The sequence below is a fragment of the Mus caroli genome, unplaced genomic scaffold (genome assembly GCF_978045245.1).
Source record: "Mus caroli unplaced genomic scaffold, Mus_caroli_1 scaffold_1, whole genome shotgun sequence".
Lineage (NCBI taxonomy): Eukaryota > Metazoa > Chordata > Mammalia > Rodentia > Muridae > Mus > Mus caroli.
This window is the reverse complement of record NW_028227256.1, coordinates 56,509,869-56,533,111: the sequence shown is the minus strand read 5'-3', so window position 1 is coordinate 56,533,111 and position 23,243 is coordinate 56,509,869. Positions and strand designations below refer to the sequence as shown.

The 23,243-nt window shown below is 39.1% G+C and overlaps 1 protein-coding gene across 2 annotated transcripts in view; it reads left to right on the top strand.

Moving 5' to 3' along the window:
* Sumo1 (small ubiquitin like modifier 1) overlaps window positions 1-23,243 on the top strand; it is a 30,061-nt gene that overhangs the window by 4,260 nt on the left and 2,558 nt on the right. Inside the window, exons 2-5 of one of the 2 annotated variants that reach the window (XM_085837659.1) lie at window positions 10,203-10,277; window positions 13,047-13,143; window positions 21,007-21,084; window positions 22,832-22,903. In XM_085837659.1, coding sequence (XP_085693785.1) covers window positions 13,117-13,143; window positions 21,007-21,084; window positions 22,832-22,903 — 177 coding nt within the window. In that variant the 5' untranslated portion in view covers window positions 10,203-10,277; window positions 13,047-13,116. The remainder of the gene's footprint in view (window positions 1-10,202; window positions 10,278-13,046; window positions 13,144-21,006; window positions 21,085-22,831; window positions 22,904-23,243) is intronic. The other variant, XM_021159407.2, reaches the window with a different exon arrangement.

Below are 23,243 nucleotides of genomic sequence, written 5' to 3'. Positions count from 1 at the left end.
TGTGTTGAATGCCTTAGGTATTCTAGGAGAGGAGTATTATATATTTGGTCATCTTATTTTTTCTTTTTTTTTTTTTTTTTTTTTTCGAGACAGGGTTTCTCTGTATGGCCCTGGCTGTCCTGGAACTCACTCTGTAGACCAGGCTGGCCTCGAACTCAGAAATTTGTCTGCCTCCGCCTCCCGAGTGCTGGGATTAAAGGCGTGCACCACCACGCCCAGCTATATTTGGTCATCTGATTTGAGATATTGCTAGTGGATATTGCAAACCCATTATAATGAAGCAGTTCAATTATAACAACTATTTTATAATATGTTGAAACAGTGTGATAATTATGGTTAGAGTATTCACAGTTGAGTAGTTGGAAATTCAAAACTGTAAAACTTCTTTTTGAGACAGGATCTCTAACCCTGACTATTCTGGAACTTCCTATTATGTAGACCAGGATGATCCCGGACTCCTGGGATTAAAGGTATATACCACCACACTCTGCAAGTAAAACATTTTTCAAATTGTGATACTCCTATATAGTTAGTTATATTAGCTCTGTTATAACACATAATATTCCTTACATATTTTTCTAATTTTTTTAAAGATTTATTTTATGCGAATGGGTGCTCTGCTTACATGTATGTATATGTACCATGTACATGCCTGGTGCCTCTGGAGATCATAATAGCATCAAATCTCCTGGAACTGGAGTTAGGTATGATTGTTAGCTGACATGTGGATACTGGGATCTGAACCTTGGTCCTCTGGAAAAGCAGTCAGTGCTGTTAACCATTGAGCCATGTCCTTAGCCATTCACTAGGATTGTCTGTTAAAACATCTTTGGCATTCCCTTCTGGAATTCTCTGAGACTGTAAATATTTTCACAGATAATTATAATATTCAATTTTAGATGGTGACTTGTAGGCAAGTTCACACTTATTATTGAGCATCTTAATTTTGTAGTTCAAAAACCGGGTATTCCTGCAGTATATCTTTATTTTTATTTATTCATTAATTTCTTTTTTTTTTTTTTCTTTTTCTTTTTTTTTTTTGGTTTTTCAAGACAGGGTTTCTCTGTATAGCCCTGGCTGTCCTGGAACTCACTTTGTAGACCAGGCTGGCCTCGAACTCAGAAATCCGCCTGCCTCTGCCTCCCGAGTGCTGGGATTAAAGGCGTGGGCCACCACACCCAACCTTTATTTTGTTTTTTCGAGACAGGGTTTCTCTGTGTATCCCTGGCTGTCCTGGAACTCACAGTGTAGACCTGGTTGGCCTCGAACTCAGAAATGCAGCGTATCTTTAAAGATATGTTGTGATCCCCTTCTCTTTCTCCTCTTGACTCTTTGCATTTAGTTGCTTTTTTGGAGTTAGTGAGGATCTGAAGGAAAAGACAGGAAGGAAGGAAGGAAGGAAGGAAGGAAGGAAGGAAGGAAGGAAGGAAGGGAGAAAAAACAAACAAAGCCCACAGATAATAGCTTAAACTTTTTATTATTTTGTGGGTGTCTCTACACACAACATCCATGGCGTTTAGAAGACAAGCTTGCAGAGTTGGTTCTCTTGTTTCCTTTATGTCATTTTCAGGAATTGATCTCAATTCAATCAAGCTTGGCAGCAAGTGCTTTTATTCACTGATCCATCTTCCTAGCCCACACACAGTAGTGCTTTTTGCTTTTTGTTTTTTGTTTTTGTTGTTTGTTTGTTTGTTTTTTTTTTTGTAGTTGTTGTTGGTTTTTTTACTTGATTAATTTATTTCTATTTATATGTCCTTTAAGTGTTTGCCACGTGTTTTGGGTCCCCAAGTGAGGTAGAAGATGGTATCTGATTCCCTGGAGCTGGAGTTAGAATTAGTTGTGAGAGAATTGAACTCTGGTATTTTGCATAAGCCCAAGTTCTCTTAACTGCCAAGCTGTCTCTCTAGTCTCCTTTGTGCATTGAATGTCACTGCTATATTACACTCCAGTCTGTTTTTACTGCAAGATGGTTATACAGAGAGGTCTGCCTTTTGAAGTATGTTAAAGTGGTTATGTAGGCCTTTTGTTTTTTTCCCTAGAGACAGATTCTTTACTGTAGCCCACACTGGTGCAGTCTTCCTCCTCAGCCCCCCTAGTATTGAGATTACTTGATGGGTGAGGGTCCTTCCAGGATAGGACTTGCTTTAAAGCCAAATGATTAATAAGTACACTGATAGATCTTAGGTTGAACAAGTATGCTGCTCGTTTTTTATTTGTTTGTTTTTTGTTTCTCATGAAACAAGTGTGAATAAAGCTTGTATTTGTGTACAGGGTAAGAGAAAATGTAGAAAGAAAACATTTTATGTTTCATTAGTTAGCCTGTGTTACAGAACCAGTTACAAATGGCGGAATAATGGTTCTGTTTTGTTTTGCTTTGGCTTTTTTTTTTTTTTTTTTTTTTTTTTGAGACTTTTTCCTGTGTCACCCTGGCTATTTTGGAACTTGTCCTTTAGACCAGGTTGGCTTTAAACTCAGAGATCCACCTGCTTCTGGCTTTCAAGTCCTTCCATCAAAGGCTGCCCTACCTCACATGGTGAAATAATGTTTTGTTTTGCTGAGCAAATGTAAGTTTTCCTTGTGAGGGAGGGAAAGTAGATAGTGTGTAAGGGATTAACAATGTCTGCCATATCTCCAAATTAGTTTGATTGTGCTTTTGGATACAAACAAAACAGTTTGTTCTAGGCTTTATAGAGATCTTATAGTCTAGGCCCCAAACAGTATTTTTATACAACTAGCAGCAGATTTTCAGATGCAATTTTTAGTTCTTGATAAGCTGTGGTATTTAGTGTTAAGCCACAGTTCAGGGTTATAATGTAATGTAAAGTAATGTGATGTATCTAGATGTAATGAACTATCTTGAGTGTTTGACTTAAACTTTGAAGTGAGTTATATATGATTGCTTCTATTCCAGATATTTGGTCCTGTTTCGTTCAGTTTGATCCATTAACCCACCAAGCTAGCTTACCCAGACAGTTTTTACATTTTAATAATAGATTGAAGAATTAGAACTCAGAAATCTACTTGCCTCTGCCTCCCAAATGCTGGGATTAAAGATGTGGGCCACCACGCCCGACTTCAGGTTTTTTTCTTTCTTTTTCTTTTTTTATTTTTTTGGTTTTTCGAGACAGGGTTTCTCTGTGTAACTCTGGCTGTCCTAGAACTCACTCTGTAGACCAGGATGGCCTTGAACTCAGAAATCTGCCTGACTCTGCCTCCCGAGTGCAGGGATTAAAGGCGTGCGCAACCACGCCCGGCCTGAAAATGTTTCTTAAAAGAGGTTCTTGGCTATTTTCTTTTATTTATTTGTTTGTTTATTTGATGTTTTCTTTATTTACATTTCAAATGCTATCCTGAAAGTTCCCTATTCCCCCCCCCCCCCCCCCCCGCCCGCCCTGCTCCCCTACCCACCCACTCCCACTTCTTGGCCCTGGTGTTCCCCTGTACTGGGCCATATAAAGTTTGCAAGACCTAGGGCCTCTCTTCCCAATGATGGCCGACTAGGCCATCTTCTGCTACATATGCAGCTAGAGACACGAGCTCTGGGGGTACTGGTTAGATCATATTGTTGTTCCACTATAGGTTTGCACACCCCTTCAGCTCCTTGGGTACTTTCTCTAGCTCCTCCATTGGGGGCCCTGTGTTCCATCCTATAGGTGACTGTGAGCCTCCACTTCTGTTCAGCTTGCTTTCTTATATAAAGCCAGGACAAATTCCTCAAGGATGGCATTGCCCACAATGGGCTGGGGTCTCCTGAATCAAGAAAATGACCCCATACACTTGCCCACAGGCCATGCTGATGGAGGCAGTTCTTCAATTGAGGGTCCCTCTTACCAGGGCACTCTAGTTTGTGTCAAATTGGCAGAAGATTAACCAGCACAGTATCTGTTTTAGTTAGGGTTTTACTGCTGTGAACAAATACCATGACCAAGGCAGCTTTTTCGTTTTTTAAAGATTTATTTATGTGAGTACACAGTTACACCAGAAGAGGGCATCAGGTTCTATTACAGATGGTTGTGAGCTACCATGTGGCTGCTGGGAATTGAACTCAGGACCTCTGGAAGAGCGAGCAGTCAGTGTTCTTAACCTCTGAGCCATCTCTCCAGCCCGACCAGGCAACTCTTATAAGGACAGCATTTAATTGGGGGTAGCTTACAGATTCAGAGGTTCAGTCCATTATCATCAAGGCAGGAACACAAGAACTTGGTGGCATCCAGGCAGGCATGGTACAGAAGGAGCTGAGAGTTCTATATCTTCATCTGAAGGCTGCTAGCAGCTTACTTAACTTCCAGGCAGCTATGAAGTGGGTCTGATAGCCCATACCCGCAGTGACACATTTACACCAACAGGGCCACACCTTCTAATAGTGCCACTCCCTGGGCTGAGCATATGCAAAACCATCACAGTATCTAAGAAGTAGTTACCCAGGAGGCAAGGAAGAAAAGCAGAGAATTGCAGGCCAGCATTTTTTTTTTTTTAAGATTTATTATAATGTAAGTACACTATAGCTGTCTTTAGACACTCCAGAAGAGGGCATCAGATCTCATTACAGATGGCTATGAACACTATGTGGTTGCTGGAAATTGAACTCAGGACCTCTGGAAGAGCAGTTGTGCTCTTAACAGCTGAGCTATTTCTCCAGCCCGCAGGCCAGCATTTAAAGAAACTGAATGAGAAGTCAATGAGTATTGGAAGGCTGAGATGGAGAAATTTTGAGTGTTCTTTGGGTTTAGCAGTAAGCAGTCCAGCTGGAACTGTGAGGGCAGTGTTGAATGGAATGTTGATGCATACCCCAGATTACAGCTAGTAGAGAGTGAAAGTTCTCATAGCAAATACTGACTTGTGAAGTTTAACAATAATGGAAAAATAAGGATAACAGCAGAGAAGTGAGGTAAAGAAGGTAAATAATTTCCATGCAGGGTATGTATGAGTTGCAAGTAGAAGCATTCAAGGAAGATGGTGGTTGGGAGAGGACTCTGGCTCTGAGAAGGCATTTCAGTATTACACTTAAGTTGACCTGTGGGCAGATTTTGGGAAAGGCTTCACCTTTATTTCAGCTAAAGGAAACTGGGGCCATAACGGGCTGAAGATGGAAGGCTGATAGACATTTGCCCTGTGGTGATTCAAATGAGAGTGGCCCCAATAGGCTCACATATTTAAATATTTGGTCCCCAGTTGTTGACTCTTTGGGAATGATTAGGAGATGGAGGAGTGTGCTACTCAGGGTGGATTTGAGGTTTCAAAAATTTAGGCAGGCAGTGATGGCGTACACCTTTGATCCCAGCAGTTGGGAGGCAAAGGCAGGCGGGTTTCTGAGTTTGAGGCCAGCCTGGTCTACAGAGTGAGTTCTAGGACAGTCAGGGCTATGCAGAGAAACCCTGTCTCGAAACAAAACAAAACAAAACAAAACAAAACAAAACATCTAACCATTCCCAGTACATACTGGTTTGAGATGTTGTTCTTGCCACTTTTTGCTTTGCCATCAGTTTTATGAATTGCCTTTCTTTTATTAGTAGCCTTTGTTGTGGTGTTTTATCAGAGCAGTAGAATAGTATCTTAAGGTGAGAGACAAGCAAATAGTGAACAGATTTTTTTGGGTTTCAGAAAGGAATGGTGAGAGAAAAATGAAAATGGGGTTAGTGATTGAAATGTTGTGGAGGTTGTGTTTAGACCTTAAGGTATCAGAAACCATTTATGCTTTTTGAAAAAAGGATCCAAGAAAGCTGTGCTTCAGAAAGAAGTTTCTGAAGTACTATGGATGATTGATTAGAGGACAGGGACGTTTTTGCTTCTAAATGTCCTGTAAAGCTCCCCTAACCTAGGAAACGTGTATGGTGTTAAATTGTTGCTAGGGAAAGGAGCAGGTATCTTTTTGTGTGCTAACTTAAACAAAACTTCTCACTTCCTCTTCCTCCAAAGGAATGAGAGACTTGGTTGCTTTTTATTGTCCTTCATTACAGAGGATAACCTTTGCTCTCTAGATACTTACAGGAAGAAGCAACTCTTGACTATAAATTCATAGAAATGTGGCAGGACAGTGTTTGAAGATAGTCTTCTAGTTACCATATGAAGTACTGCCCAACTAAAGGAGGTTACTTTTGCCTGCTGCCACAATGCTCAGCAAACATTGAAGGCACTGCAAACTAAAATCAGGAATACTGTGTGATGCTGTCTTTTCTGTCATCTAAGCATTTCCTTGGGCCCTGGACTGAATCTTGGAGTAGAAAAGTAGAAAGTTTCTTGGACTTTAGTATGCTTACTCACTTGCTCCTCCCTCCCACACCTAATAACATATAAAGAAATTAGTTTCATTTTCTTACTTTTATAGTATACATCTTTATATTTGCTTCCTCTCCAGACACACTGCTCTCTCCCTTCTGTCCCTGGTCCTTTTTCTCCTTCTCCATATAGTTCCCCTCTGCTTTCATAATACATATACTCTGTTATTCTTCCACTTTAGATCTTTCTCACCCTTTTTTAGATCCCTTCATACATATAAATGTGAATTTCAGTCTAGATTATACATTTGAGAGAAAACATTAACCCATTGATTGGGCTTTTTGTTTTTAAATAAATAAATAAATAAATACTAGATAGTGATTGCCTAGTTGACAAAGATTTCTCCCGTTCTGTAGGCTCTTTCACTGTATTGATAGTTTTCTTTTCTGTGCAGAAACTTTAATTTTGTGAAGTACGATTTGTCAGTTCTTGGGGTTATTTCCTGTGCTATTAGAATTGTGTTTTGTACATTTCTAAGTGATAAGAGAATTTTAGTAGTTTCATTTTCAGTTTAGTGGCATGTGCTGTATAGGTTCTCTGCTTTACTTGCAAAGTTCAGTGGGTTAATTATTTTTTGTTGTTCTTTTGTTTTAAAACAGGGTTTTTCTGTGTAATAGTCCTGGCAGTTGTTTTGTAGACCAGCTCCCAAACTCAAAGAGATCTACCTGCTTCTGCCTCCCAGTGCTGAGATAAAAGGCATCCTCTGTCATACATGTCTAGTGTGTTCTTTTTTTTTTTTTTTTCTCCTTGAGACAAGGTTTCTCTGTATAGCCCTGGCTGACCTGGAACTCACTTTGTAGACCAGGCTGGCCTCGAACTCAGAAATCCGCCTGCCTCTGCCTCCTGAGTGCTGGGATTAAAGTGGTGTGCCACCACCGCCTGGCTCAGTGTGTTAATTCTTTTTTTTTTTTTTTTTTTTTGGTTTTTCGAGACAAGGTTTCTCTGTGTAGCCCTGGCTGTCCTGGCACTCACTTTGTAGACCAGGCTGGCCTCGAACTCAGAAATCCGCCTGCCTCTGCCTCCCGAGTGCTGGGATTAAAGGGGTGGGCCACCACGCCCGGCTCGTGTGTTAATTCTTTTTTTTTTTTTTTTTAAGATTTATTTATTTATTATATGTAAGTACACTGTAGCTGTCTTCAGACACACCAGAAGAGGGAGTCAGATCTCATTACAGATGGTTGTGAGCCACCATGTGGTTGCTGGGATTTGAACTCTGGACCTTCGGAAGAGCAGTCGGGTGCTCTTACCCACTGAGCCATCTCACCAGCCCTCATGTGTTAATTCTTTTTTTTTTTTTTTTTTTTTTTTTTTTTTTTTTTTTTTTTTGGTTTTTTGGTTTTTTTGAGACAGGGTTTCTCTTCATAGCTCTGGCTGTCCTGGAGCTCACTTTGTAGACCAGGCTGGCCTCGAACTCAGAAATCCGCCTGCCTCTGCCTCCCGAGTGCTGGGATTAAAGGCGTGCACCACCACGCCCTGCTTCATGTGTTAATTCTTAATGAGTGTGGATTAGCTTCTTTTTCTACAGGGTTTTCATTTTGTATCCCTGGCTGGTATAGAACTCTTACGTAGACCAAGATAGCTGCAAATTCACAGGAATTCACTGCCTGGCTGGCTTAACTTGGGGGCGGCGGGGGGGGGGGGGGCGGCGGGGGGGGGGGGCGGCGGGGGTTACTTTTAATCTTCACTGTATGAGGAATTACAAGAACAATGAATTAAGTCATATGTTGAACCAAAATTTTCTTTATACAAAGTATTAAAATACAATTGCATTTCTAAAATGAAATCATAGGTATATAGTTGTAGTCATTAAGTAAACTAAGGTAAACGCCATATATTAAAGAGAAACATCAATGGGGCAAATTTATGAATGAAGACACTCCTGAACTTCCTTGTTTCATCGATCAAAACCCTTTTTTTAAAAAAATCTTTTTTTTTCAAGCTTTTTTTAAAAAAAATGTATTCACCATTGCTCTCTTCAGACATACCTGAAGAGGGCATCAGACCCCATTGCAGATGCTTGTGAGCCATCATGTGGTTGCTGGGGATTGAACTTGGGATCTCTGGAAGAGCAGTCAGTGCTCTTAAACCACTGAGCCATCGCTCCAGCCCCAAACCACCAATCTTTTAGTCCTTTTCTTGTACATTATTCTGTATCCACATTCTCTGCATCTGATTGGATCCCTGGATTTTATTTCATTTTTGATGTGCCACTCTCTAAAAATAATACATCACGGGTTGCAGCTTTAGTGGTTGGACATCTTTCTGGCTGTTAGTGCCTCTGCAGCGTGAAGAAATGTCGCTTCTCTGTTGGATTAACTTTTCGAGTTAGTATGCATAACAGAAGAATGTTTTAAATATTTAAATGTGATGGTTGAACTAAAGTTGTTTGGGGGGGCTACTTTTATCCACTGTTAGTGGCATTTTCCAGGACACTGTTCCAGTAAACATGACTAACGAGGTGCTTTATGCTGACTTAGTCTGTTAATGTCAGTAGATTGCAATACTCATTTATTTGAGATGAGTTTGTAAGTCTTTTTTCTATCTTCCCATGAATCTCCTTTTTCTATTTCTTACTCCAACGCTCCTAGATTCCAGTCCAGTGTCCTCCGACCCCAATTTATTGTCATTGCTTTTAGTCAGACCTTGTTACCTCATAAATTTGATGAAAATACTTCAGATAGTCTAAAATTATAGTTGATATAAAACTGATTTTTTAAAAAAAAGTTTATTTATTTTATGTATGTCTGCATGTACACTTGCATGCCAGAAGAGGGCATCAGAACATATTATAGATGGTTGTGAGCCACCATGTGGTTGCTGGGAATAAAACTCTGCAAGAGCAGCTGGTGCTCTTAAGAGCTGAGCCATCTCTCCAGCCTTAAAACTGATTTCTTTAGATTCCAAGTATTTTGTCCTTTCTAAATAGCCTTTGTTTGTGATGTATTTACCTATCTTGGTACAACTAATAGTCTCAGGATAGGCTGTGAGAACAAACTCTTGGATTCAGAATGTTTTGCCAAGGACTCTAGGAGGATGAACTCCCAATTAAGAGGAATTGATTGTAGGGCAAGAACTTCCAAGTTGCTGGGCAGTGGTGGCACACACCTTTAATCCCAGCACCTGGGAGGCAGAGGCAGGCGGATTTCTGAGTTTGAGGTCAACCTGGTCTACAAAGTGAGTTCCAGGACAGCCAGGGCTACACAGAGAAGCACTGTCTCGAAAAAACCCAAAAACAACAACAACAAAAAGAATTTTCAAGTTGCTCCTCTTTTTTTTTTTTTTTAAAGTTTTTTTTTTTTTTTTTTTTAAGATTTATTTATTTATTATATGTAAGTACACTGTAGCTGTCTTCAGACATTCCAGAAGAGGGCGCCAGATCTCGTTGTGGATGGTTGTGAGCCACCATGTGGTTGCTGGGATTTGAACTCTGGACCTTCGGAAGAGCAGTCGGGTGTTCTTACCCACTGAGCCATCTCACCAGCCCCAAGTTGCTCCTCTTGACAGTCACCTTGTAACTTATTAGAAACAAATTCCCAGTGTAGGGGCTCATAAGTTTTTCTTAAGTCTTTCAGGTGACTAACACATGGTTAAGTTTTAGATTCTTACTGTAGGATGTAATGATTTTAAAAAAATCTAATACACACACATACACACTCCCTCCCCCTCTCCCTCTTCCCTTTTCTCCCCCCCCCCTTCTCCCTCTTTATCCACCTGCCTCTGCCTCAAGTGCTGGGATTAAAGGCACGAACCATCACTGCTTGATCTAACTTTTTTGTTCTTTAGTGAATGGGGAGTTTGAATAATAAATGAGTAGTGGAGAAATAAATGCTCTCTGATGCAGAGTCTGTTACCTGGGGGAACATAATGGGTGTTCATAAGTAATTAATATAGTATTTAGGAATCTTAAATCTGGAAATTTCTTTCAGGAGGCAAAACCTTCAACTGAGGACTTAGGCGATAAGAAGGAAGGAGAATACATTAAACTCAAAGTCATTGGACAGGTAAGTTTTATTATTTTTCTGCTTTGACATTCATCCAGTATGTGAACACATAGGAAAAATATTAGGTAAGACAAGTTATTTAAAAATTGCATTTTCACTTACTGTACATAAAATCTGTTGGAATAAAGGAGGCCGATACTGTTTGTTTTCGAGAACAGGGTCTTTCTATGTAGCCTTTTCTTGGTCTTGAACTCACTTTGGTAGACTAGGTTAACTATAGAGATCCACCTGCTTCCCCCTCTAAGTGCTGGAATTAAAACATGTGCTGCCACACCAGGAATGTTATTTCTTTTTTTAAAGGTCAGAATTAGTGAAATACACGCTTATTATCAAAATATGAGACTTTTCCACATTCTTTCAACTGTAAGATTAGTGCTGCCACTCTGAGAATTTTATTTATACATTTTCTTGATCATTGAGAATTTTTTTTGGTGGGGTCTGCTTAGTGTGTATGTGGGCTGTAGTAGAAGTTAGTGGTGATAGTTGTGGGAATTGAACGTGGGGTCTGGCACTTGGCCAGGTACGTGTTGTACCACTGGATCTTCTCCCGAGCCATCCCTTTACTACTCTGAGTGTGGTGTGTGCGTGCATTGTACATGCTCAGTTGCATGTGCTAACACTCACATAGTGGGAGTCAGGGAGAAGGCTAGTTTTATATTCTTTTTAAAATTTTATGTGTATGGATGTTTGGCTGCATTTATGTTGGTAGCACCTGCGTGCCTGGTATCCATGGATGTTTGTGAGCTGTCAGTTGCTGGAAAATCAAACCAGGGTCCTCTGAAACAGAAGCTGGTGGTCTAAAACACTAACTTCTTTGTTCAGCTGCTGACACTACTATTATTACCATCATTATCATTATTATTTTGAGATAAGTTCTCACTGTATAAGCCCTGTCTGGTGTGGAACTCACTCAGTAGACCAGGCTGGCCTTGACCTCACAGATCTGCCAGCTTTTGTTTGTTTCTTGAGTGCTGGGATTAAAAGGAAATTTTGCAGGATATTTGATCACACTGTGAACCCCAAGATTGTATTATTTACTGGAAAAATCTCTTTTTTAGTTGTAGTGTGGCTCAGCGTTGGCACACATCTTTAATCCAGGAATTTTCTGCTTGAATATTGTAAACAGTATTAAATAAAATCAAACATAGGCCAAGAAATGAGCAAGCAACCAATTAACAGGAAGAAAACATAGGATTATTAAAAGCCAGAGAGAGTAAGAGGGAGACAGAGGATGGATAGGGAGATGCACAGGAAGTAGAAGGGAAGGGTATTCAGTTTGAAGGTTGTTTGAGGCAGGGGGATTACTGGTGGAATGTTGGCTAAGGAAGAAGGTCAGCTGGGTGCTTTCTCTGCCTCTCTGAGCTAGCAGTCTTACCCCAACATCTGGCTCCTGAGTCTTCATTGGTAAAAACATATGATTGAAAACATTTGGCACCCCAAATGCCTGGCACAATCACACAGACAAAGAAATCATGCCAGCTGTGGACAAACTGAGAAGTCATCAGATTTAGTAACACCTGGGAAATCCTCAAGGAGGAAGTGAAGTAGTGTTAAAAGGAAAAAAATCCCACATTAAAGATGGGAAATACCGATACAGGACATTAGGATCCTGTATAGTGTTACTTTAGATGGAAATAGAAGTAGAAAATGGAAAGATAAATGACTTGAGATTGACATAATACTAATTATCATTACTATCAGTCTGGTAACTTACATTTTATCCTTAATAGCCATAGTGGGTTTTGTGCCAAATATAAAAAAAACGGTTTGATAGTTGTGCCAAATATGAACAGTGGATTGATAAGATACAAGCCTTAGAAAGACTTAAAGATGAAAATAAGAAAAATACTCAGACACGACAGAAGAATTTAGATAAGATCTTACCATACCACCACATCGTGAAACTGGAGGGGTGACCCAAGGTTGTTAGAAAACCAACTTTAGTTTATCCAGTTATTGTACATGATAGGCATTCCCCCCTCCTGCCCCTTCCTAAGGTTATGAAGAAGTTAAATGGAATCCTATGACAAGATTTGAGGAGATTTAAAGAAGTGGTCATCTTTTTTATGGCTTGAACTTACCCTGTGTGAAACAAATATTAAATTCGTGGGCAACTCAAAATACAATTATCCCCTAAGACTGGAGAGATGCTGCAACAGCAATATTGAAAACTGGTCCTCTGTTACAGTGGTGCACGTGATGCAAAGAGGAAGCGAGGGCCTTAGGACAATGAAATAGGGCAAGAGGTGTTAATATTTCCCAAGCTCAGTTGCTAGGTGACGGGCCGTATGCTGAGTTGCAAAGGCAGCTTGAATTTGATGATTATAAAACATTGGCACTTTGTCATTTAGCAGCTTTAAATGCTTGGGACAAAGTTGAAGAATCAGGAGAGAGATCTGAGTCATTTACTAAAGTTATACAAGGCCCAAAAGAAGCCTTCATTGACTTTTTGAAAAGATTGACTTCAGCTGTAAATGGAATAGTATCAGAAGTTAGACAAATATTAATTGAATTTTTTGTTTTTGAAAATGCCAATTCAGGATGCAAAAGGGTGATTAGGCCTTTAAGGGCAATATCTGCACCAGTAGATGAATAGATTAGAATATGGCTGATATTGGATCTCACATTTATGATGGTACTCTGATAGAAGTAGTAATTTCTAAAAGTTTTCAGAAAAATCAAAATGTTAGATGCTTTAATTGTGATAAGCAAGGTCATTTGAAAAGGGATTGTAGGCAAGGCATTCCTAGAAACAATGTTTTTTTCTAGAGATAATCCAAAAAGAAGGCTCAGCCTTCTGGAGCATGCAGAAGATGTGTCAAAGGCTGGCGTTGGACTAATGAATGCAGAACAAGAGACAGGCAAGGTAACGCTTTGCAACTGGGAATGCCCTGGGGGGCCTCCCGCAGGCCCAGATAGCAAATTTGATTCTGTCATTCCCTGATAGTGCTGGAGAAACTCCTCCACATACACGTTAAAGGATTTAATGCCTGTTGTTGAAAACAGTACCACTCTGAGCTGGAGAGATGGCTCAGAAGTTAAGAGCATTGGCTGCTCTTCCATAGGTCCTTGGTTCAATACCCAGCAACCACATGGCAGTATGGCATTTTATAACTATCTGTAACTCCAGTTCCAGTGAGTCTGGCACCCTCTTACCAACATACATGCAGAAGAAACACCAGTGCACATAAAAATAAACTCGTGTCTCTGTGTGTGTGTGTGTGTGTGTGTGTATATAAAACACTGCTCTGAATGTAATCAAGGACAGAACAGCTAGTAGATAAAACAAAATTCAGGAGAGACTAGAAGCAAGTGTTTTGGCAAACTGCTATAAATGATCAGTGACCAAAGCTAAAAATACAAATAAAGGGCGTTGAAATTGAAGGTTTAGTTGACACAGGAACAGATGTAACAATAATTCCACCAATCCTTGGCATTCAGATTGGCCTCTTTAGGAGATAAATATTCAGCTTCTAGGGTTTGGAACTTTATTTCAGTTGAAGCAAAGTGCAAGATGGGTGAAGTATATAGAGCCAATAGAAAAAATTTCAGCCATATGTGTCTAATACAGCCATGAATTTATGGGGATATGATTTGTTGCAACAATGGAAAATACAGATTAATATTCCTCTAATCTGAGAAACAAACTATAAAATAATTATTCTGAGAAAAATATTAAAAGGTATTATCAGGCTGGAGAGATGACTCTGTGGGTAAGAGCACTGACTGCTCTTCCAGAGGTCCTGTTTTCATTTCCCAGCAACCACATGGTGGCTCACAACCATCTATTGTGTGTAGTTCCTACTACCCTACTTTAAGCTCTGGGAAGGCTGTACTACCAGTCCCTGCCCAGAGAATATTGGATCCAGGGATGACAGCACATACATGTAGCTTAGTTTCAGCCTGCCTTATTAGCTCAATTGCTTGGTGCTTCTAATCTCTCATGGTTAACATGCCCTTCCTAATAGTCTTAGCTCAGCACTTCTTAATCTGCCCTTAGCTTAGTGATCCTGGTTACCTCTCCTTGTTCAACAACCCAAAAGTGCCCTCAGCCTAGTTGAATTTCTAATCTCCCACCAGGGGAAGCAGCCTATGGCCACTCGGCCCAAGATCTCACATGGCTGGTCACCTTTTCTCCCTCTGAAGCATGGTGGAAATCCCCCTCTTCTTCCTTCATCTCTTAGCCTGCCTGTGTGATTCTGGAAGTCCCGCCTCTTTCTTTCTGCCCAGCAATTGGCCCCTACCTTCTTTATTGATCAGTCAAGAATGAATCAGGGAACAGGACCTTAGCATCAGAATCACCCACACAGCTATCTATAATGTGATCTGATGCCCTCTTCTGGCATGCAGATATACATGCAGATGGAGCACACTAAGATATAAAACCTATTACAGTCATAGACCATTCAGGTTTTACGTAAAAAGGACTTAACAGTTGTTGGCCTTTCAAAGGTATTAATCGTCCTGCCTTTAAAATGGTTAATTGACAAACATGTGTGGGTGGAACAATGGCTCTTGGCTTCAGAAAAATTACAGGCACTAGAACAGCCAGTGCAAGAGCAGCTAAATGCTCAAATTATTGAAGAATCAGCCAATCCTTGGAATTCTCCTTTTTTTTTTTTTGTCATTAAAAAGAAATGTGGAAAATGGACAATGTTAACAGATTTAAGAGCCACACAATCCTACAGGACAAGCAGTTATAGAAAAATCTAATCTCACTTTAAAGGATATGCTTAATAAACAGAAAGGGGTAACTTGTAGAGATAGATTACACAGTGCTTTATTAACTTTTTAAAATGCCAATAAGAAAAGAACAACAGCTGTGGAGAGACACTGAAAAGTAGAAGAAACTGCCTGTATATTTTAAAGATGTATTGACCTCAGAGGGAAACCTGGTGGATATGCAGGTTGCGGAAGAGGTTTTGTCTTTGTTTCCACAGGAGAAGAAAAGCTATGGATATCATCAAGATTGATAAAGATTAGATTTGAATAGGAGAGATCTCCTGAATAAGAAGAGGCTATAGTTCAGTTCATCAGTCAGCTTGGTCATTTAGTCCAAACTAACAAATGCCTTTCATTTGATCAGGCATGAAAAAGTAAAAATAAGAAATATTTTTGACTGGTAATTTACCAAAGATAAATTGCCTTACTGGCATGAAATGCTTTTGAGTTTTCTTCTTAAATAAAATGGATATTTTTGTTGTTTGGTATTAAAAACACAGTTAAGAGACTTAAAATGTTTTAAGAAATTCAAAGGATTACTAGAATTCTAATTTGTTTTCTAAATCTCGAAAAGTTGTTGATTTGGAGCTGAGATAAAATGGTAAGGAGGGTAATAGTAACCCATGCTTTTAACCCCATCTCAGACAGGCAGATCTCTATGAGTTAGTTGTATTTTAAATTCTAGAGTTACAGTGAACAAGGTAGTGGTACACACTTTTAATCCTACCACTCAGGGACAAAACTCAGATACAGTTCCTAATTGATATGATTACGCACTAGAGAAATCACATACCATATTTACAGGTTATTATAAAAACCTCTACAGGGTTACTAAAAGGGCAGCTAATTTCCAATGGGGACAGGAATAAAGAGCAGCTTTTGTGACTGCCAGTAAAGTCATCTCCATGTATGCAAACCCCGACCAATACTGAACCAGATGGGACCCTTCATAAAGCAAAAAGGAGCCCACCAACATTTGCCTGTTGGCTTCTATTGCAAACACTTTCCATATATAGAGAATACTCTTTCTAAGGGAAACAAATTTGGATATTTTATGAGGCCTGGAGAACCTTATACTCAGTCATTGCCAACTACCTTATGGTCATATAATCATGGATTGGATCCATTCAAAGGCAGAGCTCTTCACAAGCAAGCCTAGCCATGAAAGGAAAGTTATTAACAGTGGAACTGGTACCTAACTGAATTCCTTCACGATCAGAATGTGGTAGCAAAGGGGCACTGAGGAAATAGCTCAGTTGCCTATAATCCCCATTCCCAAAGAGGCACCTATTGAAGTGTGGGGACTGAGGGAATGGTCACAACATTTGGCTAAGTCATGGTTTACTGATGATTTATCAGCCATTGATGGAATAGAAACTGATGGAAAGTGACAGCCTATAGACTCGGGATGGTATGGCCAATACTGAGGAAGGAACCACAAAATCAGCATAGCACTATTAGCTATAAGACAAACAACCAGGAAAGCAAAAGGGAAATCTCTGTTTTCTCCAATTCAGTTTCTCCTGTACCATTGTGTGTGCAATGGAAAACCACCAACCGGCAGATAAATGGCAAAGACACCTGGTCATAGGAGGCGTGAATGAAAATGACAATATCTAGCAAAACTTAGCACAGACATCAAATTTTATGTAGCTCACAAAGGCAAGACAGACAAAATGGCCTGAAAATAATGAAATAGTGGACAAATTGGCATTGTGTTTAATTAAGACTAGAATATTAACATTTGCCAGGGAATAAATTTAGAATAAATCAGCAAGAATGATAGATTATACATATAATGCAAAAACTTGGAAGTTTACCCCTAACACTAAAAACTAAGGGGTAATGGAGAACCAAATTAAACCAGGACAATACTATGAGAGTACCTATTACAAGGGATCCATAGCCAGTTGATGATAATTCACATCTCTCAGAACTTGGGAGAAACACACCCTTAATGCTAATACTTGGAAGGAAAAGGCAGGCACATAAGAATTACAGTGATGTAAATTTAAAAGCTACTTGCAAAAGGCAGGTTGAAATTCAAAGTGAATGTCTTTTGTGATCTAAAAATAAATACATTTAAATGTTGAATATATAATAATACTTTTTCTGTTGCCAAAACCATTTTTCTCTAGGAAAGATATAACCTACCAAAAAGGGAACCCCTTAGAGTTAGGGTTGGGGCAGGGTTTTGTTTTTAATCTTTGCAGGAGAATAAAAGCATCCAACTAAGGAATCTGGAGACCACTGGACATGTGAAACATTTGAAGAAAAAGAACAGATCATTAAGAGAATATGTCCCAAGTAAACGAGTGAATTGGCTACATGGTATTGCCCCACCTCCAGCTTGCTGGTCTGAAACCCTGGCTCAAGAGTTGGCACCTGTATTTCTTCTGCCTTTGGGTTGACTGGTGTGTTCTACCTAGCCAGGATTGCCACTAAGCTGACAAATACCACTCAAAGATCAGCTTCTGACTACAAACTGCTCAGGACATTCAAAATGCTGAGTTCATATGAGACTGACACGAACATTTTATAGAACTTTGAACTATAAAATTCTTAATCCTATTACTGCCAAATACAACCAAGCTGTACATTGTGGAAAGCTTGACAGAAATAGCTTCATTATTGTAGATAGGTTTGCTCTATTAGAGTTAAAACCTTTATTTAGATAAAAGGAAGGAAATGTTGCAGGGTATTTGATCACACTATGAACTCTGAGATTGTTATTTACTGGAAAAAACTATTTTTAGTTGTGGTGTGGCTCAGCCTTAGCACACACCTTTAATTCAATAACTTTCTGCTTGAATATTGTAAACAGTATTGATAGAGTCAAACATAGGCCGTGAGATGAACAAGTATTCAGTTGATAGGAAGTTAACATAGAATTTTTTTTTTTTTTTTGGTTTTTCGAGACAGGGTTTCTCTGTGTAGCCCTGGCTGTCCTGGCACTCACTTTGTAGACCAGGCTGGCCTCGAACTCAGAAATCCGCCTGCCTCTGCCTCCCGAGTGCTGGGATTAAAGGCGTGCGCCACCACGCCCTGCAAACTGTATTAGAATTTTTAAGGAAGGAAAAAAAAATAACAGAGAGGGAGTCAGAAGAATGGATAGGGAGATGCACAGGAAGTAGGAGGGAGGGACATTGAGGGGATTGCTGGTGGGATGTTGGCTGGGGAAGAAGGTCAGCTGCGTTCTGTCTCTGTGTCTTGAGTCTCTGAGCCAGCAGGCTTTTCCCCTCAGCACCTGGCTCCTGAGTCTTTATTGGTAAAATCAATGATTGAGATTTTGTTAAAAACAAAACAAACCAGGCAGGTACTGTATCTCACAAATTTTTTTTTTAAGAAAAAATTGTGTATGTCTGTGTGTCTGCATTTGAGTGCAGGTGTACAGTGAGGCCAGAGGTATCAGATCTCCCAGTATCGGATCCCCTAGAGTTGGAATTACAAGTAGTTGTGAGGTGCCAGACAATCTCCGGTACTGTGCAAGATATGTGCTCTTGATCAGTGAGCTGTTCCTCTACCCCATCCATTTTAGGGTGGGTCTTCCTTAAACCTTTCTGGAGACAATCTCTGAACTGCAGTCCAAGGTGTTTCTTCTAGAGGACTCTAGAAGGCAGGGGAACTAAGCCTGAATACATTTATATTTTTTTCTTTGGAAAATGTGTTTAGAGCTGTTATTCTATTTTAAACGTTGGATCTTGACTTTTAAGTTACTTAAAAATATATATGCTGGGTAGTAAATCTTTTTTGTTTTTTAAGATTTATTTATTATATGTAAGTACACGGTAGCTGTCTTCAGACACACCAGAAGAGGGCACCAGATCCCATTGCAGATGGTTGTGAGCCACCATATGGTTGCTGGGAATTGAACTCAGGACCTCTGAAAGAGCAGTCAGTGCTCTTAACTGCTGAGTCGTCTCTCACCCCCAGTAAATCTTTTCGAGATATGTGATTAGCAAATACTTCCTCTTGGCTTTGGTTTATGTTTTCAGTTTTGCCTGAGTTTACTGGCAGCACTTGGAAGGCAGAGGCAGGCAGATCTCTTTGAGTTTCAGACCAGCGTGGACTACAGAGTGGCTGCCAGAACACCAAAGGCTAAACAGAAACCTTTTGAAAAACAAAACAAAAAAGAAACTTGTCTAATCCAGGGTTGCAAAGATTTGTACCTGTGATTTCTTCTAAGGGTTTTATAGTTTAGTTCTTACGTTTACATCTTTTATTATTATTTTTGTATGAGTTTTTTCCTAGGCTATTAGTTAAAAAAGACCATCTTTTCTGAGCCTTATAGGTCAGGCCTGTAATTTCAGCTACTTGAGGTTAAGTTAGAAGGATCTCAGTTTCTAGGCCTGCCTAGGAGAAGTCTCAACATGGCTGCCTAAAGAAGACTGGAATGAGGATGACGCCAAGGCATTCTAACATGGAAGGGGGAACTCTCATGGGACCCCAACATTTCACAAAAAAATATAGGCAAATAAATAATTCTGAGAGTGGGAGAAAGAGTCTTTTCCAGGGAAGAACTCAGCTCCCTCAGCTGGTTATCCAATACCAAGTGGCCAGTCCCAAATCCTATAAATACAAGCAGCATTATATAGGGTGAGCAGATTCTATTCATATGTTTAGGACGATATGTGTGTGCATGTTTATAGCAGTGATTAAAGAAAAGTGAGAGGCCATAAATTTGTGAGTAAGAGGAGGTGTACAGGATGGTTGGATGGAAGAAAGGGAGAAGTGATGTAATTGTATTAAATTTCAAGAAATTAAAAAAATAAAGTGACTAGGAATATAAGCTCAGGGGTGGAATAGTTACCTAGCATATAGGTCTGGCTTCAACCTACCAATAGCACAAAGGTTCCTTTTTATATTAAACTGTCTTGGCAGAGATAGCAAAAATCAACTATAGATGTGAGTTTATTTTTTTATTCCATTGATCTATATTTTTTCTTTTTTCTTTTTCTTTTTTGTATTTTAGACAGGATCTCTCTGTATAACTTTTGCTACCCTAGAATTCTTTGTAGACTAGGCAGATCTGAACTCAGATCTAATTGCCTTTGCCTCCCAGTGCTGGGTTTAAAGGTGAGCACCACCACGAATTGTATTGCATTAGGCATGCTGTAAATATTTTCTTTTATCTTTTTATGACATTATAATCATGAATATATTAAATGTGTTAACATATATTTGTGAATGCGGTATTTAATTGGTCTTGAAATTTTATGATAATGCAAATGCTAGTATTTTTGTTTCTGATTATTTGTTTGGCAATTTGGATAGAAGAAAAGTATCTGTAGTTAAACAACTTGTTTCAGTGGAGAGGATGCTGGGGATAGAATCTAAGACAAGTACTCCACTTGGCGGCTTTAGCCCCAAACCTGAATCACCAGCTTCAATGAGTCACTTCATGCTAGAAAAAGGTTTTCTATGTTATTTTAAAGTTTATATTTTTCTTCTAGGTTTGACCACCTTCAGGGACACTTTAGTTGGTATGAATGGGAGAGTATGTTTTGTTTCAGTTGCTTCTGAGGGTTTCTGATGGTTCACTTTTATTTTATTTTATTTTATTTTTGTTTTTTTCGAGACAGGGTTTCTCTGTGTAGCCCTGGCTGTCCTAGAACTCACTTTGTAGACCAGGTTAACTTCGAACTCAGAAATCCACCTGCCTCTGCCTTCCAAGTGCTTGGATTAAAGGCGTGTGCCACCACTGCTCACTGTGATGGTTCATTTTTATTTTACAGCATTTTGATGGATATGCTGTCATAAAGGAATGCATTCTTTGATAGACAAATTTATATTAATAATTTTGATACCAAAACATCTGTTTTACTAATTTTTTTAATAGGTTGCTAAAAAGTTACTTAGAATTTGATTAGATTGCTATACTGAAACTAGTTAGGAATGCTAAAAAGAATATTTTGGTGGAAAACTTTAATTGACAAGGCATAATTAAATAATTTGGTTCAAGTTAACTAAGTAGTGTAGATAAACAATGTTTCCTTTATCTTCTTAGGATAGCAGTGAGATACATTTCAAAGTGAAAATGACAACACATCTCAAGAAACTCAAAGAATCATACTGTCAAAGACAGGTTTGTATATTGTGACATTAAATACAGTGCTTTGCCAAAAGACATTCTGTTTTCACCATTAGGAACTTTAGGAAATGCCTAATGTTATCCTTTTCCTCTTATGACCCATTTCAGAATTTGACTTAATAGAACATAGAAATAATTTAAAAGTAACTCATTTTTACTGACTGCTCAGATGAATATTGTTGTCTGGATGGTTTATATGTGGTATACAACAGTGAACAGTGAAGCAAGCCTTTTAGGTGATTAAGTGGAGTTGCCCTGTTCTTCTATCCATGAGCTCTAGGCCACATTTCAAATTTAAATCTATAATTAATATATTTTCTTGGGGCTGGAAATATGGCTCAGCACTGGCTGCTCTTCCAAGGGACCTGGGTTGAATTCCCAACAACCACTTGGTAGCTCACAGCTATCTGCAAATCCAGTTTTAGAGGATCTGACGGCCTCCTATGGGCACTGCACACACATGGTACACAGACACACAGGCAGGCAAAACACACAAAAATAAAAAACAAACAAACAAACAAACCCAAGTATTCTTTATACATAATATAGATTGCGGATTTATATATCATGTTTTCAAAAATATTTCAAGATAATTTCTAGGAATTAACTCCTTTAAAATTATCTGTTGTCTACATTCACATATTTTATACTCATAAATAATTAATAAAAATTGGATAAAATGTTCCAGATCATCTTCAGCTACATGAAATATTCCAGGACAGCCAGGGCTACATACACAAATATATATGTATATGTGTATATTTGCATACATGTATGTATGTATGTATATATGAGAGAGTAAAATTGGATGTAAGAGTATAATTTATGCTGGGTGTGGTGGGATACACCTGTAATCCCAACACTGTTTAAGAAGTCAAGGTTATCTTCTACTATGTAAGAAATTTGAGGCTAACCTGAGTTGTATGAAATCCTGGAATTCCTGTCTCATAAAACTAAAAGCAAGTTAAAAAACAATACATAGAGATAACCAAGGTTGAATTGTTTGTTTGTTTTGAGACAGAGTCTCTCTGCATAGCCCTAGCTGTCCTAGAACTCACTATGTAGACCAAGCTAGCCTGGAACTTAAGAGATCGATCTCTTCTACCCTTGCCTCCTGGGTGCTGGGTATCATCACACTTGGTATATTTTAATTTCTTTGTGGTTTGTTTCAGTTACAGTGTTTAAACCCCACAGATAGTTTTATTATTGTTGTAGTTTTAATTAGATTTTACTCATGGTGTTTTGCCCGCCTGTATGGCATTATGTACATAGTGCCTTCAGATGCTGGAAGTAGGCATTGGATTTCCCTCAGGACTGGGATTAAGATAGCTGCCATGTGAGTGCTGGGAATTGAACCTGAGTCCTCCGAAAGAACAGCCAATCCTCTTAACCACTGAGCTATTTCTCTAGCCCTTAAATAGATCATTCTCGATTCATACTTCCTTGTAAAGTTACTTTCTTTTGAAGAGCCATCTCCCCTTTAGCTGTCATATTAAAATAGTTAACAAATATAAACATTCTTAGCTTATGTTCAGGCCTCAAGTTCCCTAGTTGTAAAATGAAGATGTGGAGATAACCTTCAGTGTCTCTGCAAAGAACATCATGACTGTATATAAAGTAGTGCTTGGTACATGAGATTTCTTAAGGCCTTTCATGTTTCATGCTGCTTTTCTTTTATGGTTTTATCCTAGTTCCTAATAACCTAAGATTTTTATACAAACTTTCTTTTTCCTTCTTTTAGGGAGTTCCAATGAATTCACTCAGGTTTCTCTTTGAAGGTCAGAGAATTGCTGATAATCATACTCCGAAAGAAGTAAGTATGAAAACGTTTGAGGATGGAGAGATGGTTCAGCAGATAAGAGCACTAACTGCTCTTCTGGAGGTCCTGAGTTCAATTCCCAGCAACCACATGGTGGCTCACAACCATCTGTAATGGATACTCCCTCCTGGATGTGTGTTTAAAGACAGCTACAGAGTACTCATATAAATAAAAATAAATTAAGAAAAAGAAAAAGTTTGAAATAAGATTTTGAATGAAACTGGTCGGGTTTATAGCTCAGTGGTAAAGCATGTGGTTAGTATGTATATGTCCAGAGTTTGATCTCTAGCACCAAAAAAGAGGTTAAAAAAATAACAGTTTTTAGAATTTATAT